The sequence below is a fragment of the Microtus ochrogaster genome, chromosome 2 (assembly GCF_000317375.1).
Source record: "Microtus ochrogaster isolate Prairie Vole_2 chromosome 2, MicOch1.0, whole genome shotgun sequence".
NCBI lineage: Eukaryota > Metazoa > Chordata > Mammalia > Rodentia > Cricetidae > Microtus > Microtus ochrogaster.
In genome coordinates, this window is record NC_022010.1 from 32,276,893 (window position 1) to 32,285,800 (window position 8,908).

Genomic DNA, 8,908 nt, shown 5'->3' on the forward strand with positions numbered 1-8,908 from the left:
AGTAGTTTAGATTTATAGCAAAACTAGGAGAAGGTACAGAGATTTAGTTCACGTACCCTGTAGACAATTTGGTACGTAGCTACAACCTCCATGATCGACATGCCACGAAGAGTGCTGCGTTTGTCATAACTGTGGTCCTGCCTCGACCTGTCATTATCACCCACAGCCCACGGTAGCGCTCACTCTTGGAATGGTGTATCCCACCATCTGAACAAAGGATTTGGACACATGTCCATCGCTGTGATGTTGTGAGGAGGGGTCTCACCACCCTGCAGCTCTTCTGTGCTTGGCGAGTCAACTCTTTGCCTTGGACTCTGACAACCGCCAATCTTTACTATCTTATTGTTGCTGTTTCTTTTGGGGGGGCTTGAGGATTATTCTTCATATTGTCTCCAGTATGAGCATACTACTTTTATAACTGGAAAGACGGAAAAAGCAGGGTATTTCCTTTAGAGAGTCAACATTGTGGGTTCCTGAAAAATCTCAACAGATTAAGAAACCAAATAAAACCCCAAGAACCAGAACTCTTCCTTCTCATATTGTGAACCGGCACCGTGACAGGGACTCAGGAGGACTTGGAGTCAATGCCTGCACTCTGCGCAAGACTCTTTCTTCTGCCCTGCTCTGGGAAGCAATGACTTGAGATGGGCTGTGCTACACCTGAGAACAGAAGGGTGTGATTGGTGGAGGCCATGTCAGTCAGGATCTAGCATTTTATGGCGTCTACTTGGACAAGAAAAGTCTAGGGTTTTTCAGAGATGGCCAGATTGCAAGTGAGCACAGGGCTTGCCTACTGAAGGAAGGGGTTCTCTGTGCTTCTGCCTGGTCCTAATTCTTATTTTTATTTATTTATTTTATTTATTATTATTTTGTAAACAGGGGCATTAATTAAGCTATCTATTGAAGGGAACCTAGCAGGAAATGGATTACTTTTTAAATCTCCAGTTGAAAAAAAAACTCACTGAATTGCACTTCAGATAATTGCCTTTTCATGGTTTAGCCCATAGGGCTTGATGTTTTCCTTTACCATAAGCAGATGAACAGCGCATGCCAAGTCACCGAGACTCAGAATGACAGAGCTACTGTGAGTGAGCCGGGAATGTCCATCTCCACTATGTCACTGTCCAGCTGCCCTCAGATCACATGACCTCCCCTCTGTGTGTTCTTGGATACTGTCTCCTCATACATTGAAGCAAACCCTGTTAGATTGTTTTGGGCCTTAGGGCATGAAATGCAACCTGAAGATTTCTCTGGACGTGCCCAGTGCCTGGGTAAAAGGAGCTGGGGCAGCGGCAGCATGCCTCCTTGTTGCAAGTTTAAAAACGTGCCCCTTCCTTCCTGCTGGGGAGATGCTTTGTGCCAGGATTTGATCATCTGTTACTCTGTGTAAGATGTAAGACTCACATGTGCGTTCAGTTCATCTCCCCGCCGGGCCCTGGACTAGCATAGCTGATGGGGGCCGGCAGGAGTGAATCAGACAACTTTGGGTTGTCTTTCCCTATGGCTATCACCGAAGGCATCAGGAAGGCCCGGTTCCCTTCATGCTTGCTCTCTGGAGTGCCATGAGCTGCCTCCGTAGCCTTCTCTTTCCAGAGTATGTTCTGAGTTCTGTGTGTAGGGTTACTTTTCTCTTCTCCCTCTGGTCTCACCCTCTTTTCCCCTGCCTCTTAAAAAAAGATTGACTTTTATTATTTTCAATTATGTATAGTGTGTGTGTGTGTGTGTGTGTGTGTGTGTGTATGTGCTCATGAGTGTGTGTTCCCGTTCTGGCCTCTGATCCCTTAAAGCCAGGTTACAGTCACCTGAGGAGGGGGGTGGAAGTGAACTCATGTCCCCTAGAAGATCAGCAAGTGCTCTTAACCTCTGTGGCCCCTCGCTTTTCTTCTTAGGTGGAGTCTCCGAGTGGCCTAGGCTGGCCTTGAACTCATGGGCTCAAGTGATCCTCTCACCTCCGCTCCCTGAGAAGTTGGGACTACCAGCATATATAAACATCACAACATTCAGCTCCATAGTGAATTTCAAAACAACATGACAAACCCCAACTAACTGACTTACCAATGCTTCTACCAAACACTAAAAGCCCTATAATGGTTCTGGCTTCTCTCTTGGTACAGGAAAAGAGAAAGATCAGGATTATAGCTAATATTCACTTGAAGAGGCTTTCCTCCCAGGCTCCGCTGAAACTGTCTCTGGTCTCTTTCAGCAGTCCTACCTTGTAGCTACTTCATCTGACACACATTTAAAAATACGATGGAACCGCAGTCTTTCTCCTCAGTGTCCCTCCCAAGAGCTGGACTTCATGCTTGTGTGTGTATAAACTGTCTCAACAGTACAATCCTGTACAGCAAACAGGGTCTGCCTCTCCGAGCCTTTGCATTTGAAACCTTAGGATCACAGTGCATGGTCCTCAAATGACTTCCCATCCGAACAGCACGCCAAGTTGGCCTGCCAGGAGACAGAAGCTGTGGCCTCCAGGATAGTCTGGCTGATTGTAATGATCTAAGTAGAGAACGTTCATCTAGGGTGGGGGTTACTATTAATTGCTGATATTATGGAAGATTTACTTTGGTCAGGAACTGTTCTGAGCCTTTGAACAGCTGCTAACTCGTTCAACCTGCATAACAATACTCACTATCCTCCCGTTTTACAGAGGGACAGCAACACAGATATTGCTCAAACACGCCCACAGCTCTCTGCTAGATAGTGTCTGAGCTGGGAATGCGGTCCAGATTCTTAGCCAACATGTTCTATCCCTTGATCTAGTTAAGATGGGGAGTGACCAGGACATTTTTATTGGACATGAAAGTAAATGTCACGGATGGTGAGTCTTGCCTCTTCCAGTACCTGGGTTTGTCAAGCACATAGAGAAAGGCTTCTCACTGATAAACGTGTCAGGGAAGATTCCAGATCTGCTGTACCAGAGGCGGGTCAACAGACCATAGGTTCTACAGCAGCTCCACCAGGAACTAACCAAAATGGCACTTTTGCAAGGAGCGACCTACCCGGCAGCTTGGCTACCTCATTCTGTACAGAAAGAGAGCAGGGAATTGAGGTTGGACAGGTCTGGATTGAATCCCTAGCCCCACAACGGTTTCCTTGGCTCCTTTGTGTGAAGCAGTATAAAACTGAAGGTCAGAGGAAAATGAAGTAAGCAGGTACCTAGAAACCAGATCTTCAAAACCAGTTTCCTCTGGCATCTTTTGGTAATTATTAGAAACTCTCCAACTTGTTCAAAAAACGACACAGATATTTCTGTTTTAAAATTAAAATTTAATTTAATTTTATATGTATGGACATTTTTTAATGCATGTATGTCTGTGTCCCACTTGCATGCCTGGTGCCTATGGAGGCAAGAAGAGGGCATCCGAGTGTCACAGACCATTGTGAGCTGCTACCTGGGCCCTGGGATTCCTTTGCAAGAGCAGCCAGTGCTCTTGACTGCTGGCGCATCGCTCCAGGCCCTCATGAACATTGTTTGTTGGCCCAGCAGGACATACTCTTACATACTTGCCCTAGCCACTCCGGCCGCCCACTGGTAGAGAGTAGAATAAGTTATACTTCTGCCTGAGGGCCAGGTCTTGGCACTCAGACTCCCACCCAATCCCATGCTTCCTGTGAAGGCTCCTCCTCATCTCTAGTAAGCAACTTGTCAGAAGTAAACACCTGGCAACCTGCCCCAAGCCTTGACCTGTTCTGTTCCGGGACCAGGGAGGTAAGAACCTTCAGTGAGCCTTAGAATCTCTTCACTGTGTGGGTAAAAAGCCAGCTGGCCATCTTGTTCCTCCTCCTCTGTGGTGGTTTGAGTAGGAATTGGCTCCATAGAATCACAGGAGTGGCCCTATGAGGAGGTGTGGTCTTGTTGGAGGAAGTGTATTACTGTGGGGGTGGGCTCTGAGGTTTCATACGCTCAAGCTACGCTCAATGTGGGACACAGTCTCCTGCTGCCTGCAGATCAAGATGTAGAACTCCCAGTTCCTTCTTTATAGTGGCATTTCAATTGTCTTTTAATAAATAAAGGCTGCCTGAAGATCTGGGAGTAAAACAGTCCCGCTGGTCAGCCTTACAGACCAGGTTATGATAACACACACCTTTAATCCCAGTAGGCACAATGACATGCACCTGTAATCCCAGGAGCCACACTAGTTGCCATAGAAACCAGGTGGTGCATGTCTTTAATCACGGTGGGGCATGCCTTTAATCCCAGCCCTAGAGAGGATTATAAAATGGGAGGAGACAGCTCTCACCACACAGTCTCATTCTGAGATTCCTGGAGGCAGGATTGCCATTTCAGACTGAGGTTGAGGTCAGAGCCAGTGGCTGGCTGTCTTGCTTTTCAGATCTTCAGGTTGAACCCCGTTACCGACCCTGAGTTCTTATTAACCATGCTTCACTTGTTCCGCACCTTCTGCCTGCATGCTGCCTTGCTTCTCACTATGATGATCATGGACTATATAAGCCAGCCCCAATTAAATGTTTTCCTTTATAAGAGCTGCCGCCACCATGGTGTCTCTACACAGCAATAGGGACCCTAACTAAGACACCCCCCCCCCAAACCTCACGTCCCAATGTCTTACCAGTGTCAGGAGCGCAGGCCTCATCTGCTTTGGCAGCGTTATCCGCATTACAATCTAGGGAACAAGAAGAAGACGTAAAGACCAGTTCATGCTTTCCAGACCCTTAGGGGCACGTAGGGGACCATCCCAGGGGCTCTGGATCATGGAGGTTGTGTTTGTGTCCTACAATAGTTCTCAGCTTGGCTCATGCTCTCTGAAACTCCATTAAGACAGTGGCCATGACTTCCCCTCCTCTGACAGTCCCTGGTTAGTTCTAGCTGGGACATGCGCTGAATGTCTCTAACCATGGGCGAAAGCCTTCTTGGGAGGCTCTTATTTTTCTACCATGTGTTAGTTTGTGTTCCCCTCTTGACCCATCCTATCCTCTGACTCTGAGTGATAGATTCACCCCCTTTTCATTCCACTTGCTGAAGGACTAACCAGACAGAGGCTCTGAGGGTCTAAAAGAGAGGAGCCCCTGACCCTTGGTCTCCCTCCCGCTTCCTAGGCTCAGGTTCCCGGCTAGTGTGCTGCCTATGCCTGTGGCCAGGGGTTACAGATGCTCAGCATCCTCCCATCTTGGGGAAAGCTGGTCCTTGTACCTGAGACATTGGGCTCACTACTGCTGGCCCCCTCCTTTGGGTGGTCAGGTGTCTCCTGTCTGGGCTTCTGGCTGAAGGCCAGGAAGAGGTGTGTGCTCAGTGGCAGAGGAAGGTCCACCTCCAGGTATGCCCTCATGAACAGCTTGAAGACATCATAGCTAATGGGCTGAGAAGGGCAAGAAGAGAGAAGTCAATAGAGGGAGGGAAGGGCACAGGAATGGAGGAGGAAAGGGACGAGGGCGATGGCGATGGCGGGTGAGGCAGGTGAAGTGAACGCCACGGAAGTGAAGGGGTAGGTGGGGAGCAGGAATGTAAACTCCGGGAGACAGAGGGACACAGACAGAGGTAACATGGTGGCTGACCATCAAGCACAAAGAAGGCCTGGTTTGGTCTCAATTGGGATTAAAAGGAGGGGTGATATACTCCCCAGGCTCAGAGACTGCTATGAACGAAGGGGTAAACAGATGGTAAGGGTGGACCCGAGTGCAACAACGCTTTTCAGATGTTTCAGGACTGCTACCCTCATTCTCTCAGCAGCTGGGGTCACCTGCACAAGCCCCAGAGCGGATCAAGCCAGTTAGCGCTCCACCATGGAGAGGAGGTGGGGTGGACTTAGGCATCCTCCCAGCTAATGGAGGAGCGATGGAGAGTTATCAACTTGTGGGAAAGAGTCAAGTCTCATTAAGGGTGTGGTCCCTGGTAGGTCTACCATGCTTCAGTGGATGGTCCTACATGCATGCGTATGTGGGCAGCAAAGCTGGGCTTGGTGGGTCATCAATGAGAAGAGGATACTGAGGCCGGAAAGGGGTGAGAGGGGCAGGCGCTGAATACGTTGAAGGCGCATTGTATGAAAGTATGGCTTTCTCAAAGGATTTCCCAACAGCATGTCTAAAAAGTGGGGTTGACAAATGGAGAGCTCCGGGGATCTATCTGCCTTTTCCTAGGCTCATGTGAAGGTCATGGGTCTATGGAGCAAGGACTCTGTCACTGCTTTGAAATTCTTGTGACGATGAAGAAGAATGCAGAAGAAAATAGCATGGAAGGAAAGGTTCTCTGGTGATTATAACCACCTCTGTGATTCTTGAGTTCAGGCCTCGGAAAGTTGGGGACGAGGTTGGGGAAGGAAGGACAGGTTTCATCACCCCACAGTGTTTTCATAATGTTCACCTTCTCTAGACAGATCCCAAGATGAGAAGGAATTGTGTGTGTTTGGCTCAGCTGTGTCCCAAAACATGCTATTGTGAAGGCTTTAGCCATCCAGAAAAACAGGAAGCTAAGCTGTTGCAACCATCGCGATACCGCCTGGCATCTGGTCCCAGGCTTCGAGTAGCCATGCCAGAGAGAGCCGCAGCCCTCAGCAAGCACTCACTAACAACAATGACAGTTTGCCGTGAGTCATCCCTGGCTTGAGCTCTCATCCCTGGCGCTGGAGCTTCATCAAGTCACAGATGCTCCTGGAAACCATTTGCAGAAGAAGCGCTGCCCCAACTGCTGCTGTGCTGGCCTTTGAATAATAACAGGCAGGAGAATGGCATCCCTTTCTGGAAACCTCCTTGGTACTCTCTGAAAAATGCTGATAAGCATGTAACCCCTTTCACGTTCTGGGGCTTCAGCAAGCCTTCCTGGAATCAGGAGCTGACTTGAATGTATAAAGTCAGGTGTGGGCTCCGCTGGGAACTCGCAACCAAATCTCTGCTAAGTCCAGGGCTGTCCTAGAGATCTCTTTTGCACTGTGGAAGAAGCCTGATGCTGTTGGACACAGACCACTTACTTCCTCATTTATTTAATTTTCAGCTTAAAAGAACCCAGCCCACGGTTGATTGACATTTTTTGTTTTTGTGCCCGCTATCCTGCTTTCTGTGTCCCTTTTCTGTCCCAAGTCTCTGATTCTCTTTCTGCCCCTCTCTGTCTGCAGTGTCATTATTTCAGATTGTCTCTTCTGCTCTTTTGCTGGACACAGCGACAGAGTGATTTCATTCCCTTTCCAGCGTTACCCATGTGCCACCCTGTGTTCCTGCCCTCACTGTCTCTGATGGAGTCTTGCTTGTCTGCTACCTGTGAACACATTCCAAGGGAATCTTCTCCTTCCCCTTTAATTTCTCCAAAGAGACCACACTGGCCTTCCTTTCCCCTTGACCTTCAGTCTGTTGGGGTTCCTACCTCTTGCCGGGGAGCCTGCTTCCCTGGAGGTCTTAAGTGTATTTGTCTCTTTGGTAAGGTTCTCATCTCAGCTCCCTGGAGAATTTTCCCTTCTCTTCTTGAAGCTACTTTGCACGCTGAGATTTTATTTTGATGCTTTTTATTCCCTATTTTGGTTCAACTGAATTTTTGCTAATGACGTTGCAATTCTTTCTTTGATGTCGAAAGTTCCTTTGCCTTATCCTTTGCATGATTTTAACTGACAAGTACTGATTTAAATGACAGTGTGACAGTTTTAAGCTAGCACCAGATGGAAACGATCAGAATGAAGTGTTTCTGAAAAAGAAGGTCTTAAAAAGAAAGTTTAATGGCAGGCTGTGGGGGTTCACACCTTTAATCCCAGCCCTTGGGAGGCAGACACAGCTGAGCTCAAGACCAGCCTGGTCTACATAGTGAGTTCCAAGACAGCCAGGGCTACATAGAGAGACTCTGTCACCAAACCAAACCAAACAAAAGGTTTAGCTAAACAAATTAGCGGTGGGGAACAAACAGACAAAACAACAAAGCTTAAAGGTGACTGGAAAAGATCAGTTTGAGAAGTGCCAAGACACCAGTATGAAGTCCCCAAAACCAGCCACCAGAGAGATGTCTAGTGTCTAGAAAGCAGGGGGCTGATATGTCAGTATCTCTGTGTAGCCCTGACTGTCCTGGAACTCACTCTGTAGATCAGGCTGGCCTCAAACTCAGAGACCCACCTGCCTCTGCCTCTGCCTCCTGAGTGCTAGGATTAAAGGTGTGAACCATCACACCTAGCATTTTTCAAATGAAATTGTTTTTGTTTTTCTTTCTTCTTTGTTCTCCCATCGTCCCCCATTCTTCCTGTGTGTACTTCCACCCCCTCCTCTCATGTCATGTGACCCCGTTTGCTTTTTCTCTACTGTCTTTCTCATCAGCTCTTTTTCCCCTCTCATGGTCTGCGATCATGTTTCATAGTCTAAACCAATCTAAAATCCCTTATTTCTATACAAACAAACAAACACTAAAGTTTGGATTTGCATATCAGAGGGACCGTGGAATCTGTTTTTGTGAGTTTGTGTTGCTTCACATAACGCAATGTTTTCCAGGTCCATCCATTTTCCTACGGATTTCATAACATCATTTTTCTTTATAGCTGAGTAAGATTCCGTTGTGCGCATATGCAGCATTTTTATTACCATTCTTCTGTTGATGGACATCTAGGCTAGTCCTAGTCTCTGACTGTTATAAATAGTGTAACAACAAGCCTGGCTGTGGGAGTCCTTTTGTGTTAGATATGGAGTCCGCTGAGGATACGTATGGGAGTGGGCGTGACCATGCCACTCAGTCAAATACCCACCCTTGGTCTCAGGCATGGGAAACTCATCCAGCTTCAGTGTTACCTTCAGCCAGAAGCTCTCAAAACCTCTCTGGCATCCTCTTTAGTTAGGATCCTATTCCTGATTGCCATTTCTGCTAAAGCCAATGGCAATATTCCAAAGTCAGCTTTGACCCCTCAGTTACCTGGAACTGGTTCTTCTCTCTTGGTTTTGCAGGATTAGTCCCTTTACAGCACCTAACACACCTCCTTTCTCGTTC

General features: G+C 47.7%; 1 protein-coding gene across 3 annotated transcripts in view; it reads right to left on the minus strand.

The window, feature by feature from the left end:
* Dgkg (diacylglycerol kinase gamma) overlaps positions 1-8,908 on the minus strand; it is a 211,389-nt gene that overhangs the window by 139,010 nt on the left and 63,471 nt on the right. For 2 of the 3 annotated variants that reach the window (XM_013351586.2, XM_005344741.2), the window contains exons 4-5: positions 5,156-5,321; positions 4,575-4,628 (exon numbers count right to left, since the gene is read on the minus strand). In XM_013351586.2, the coding sequence (XP_013207040.1) occupies positions 4,575-4,628; positions 5,156-5,321 (220 nt within the window). The remainder of the gene's footprint in view (positions 1-4,574; positions 4,629-5,155; positions 5,322-8,908) is intronic. The other variant, XM_026785221.1, reaches the window with a different exon arrangement.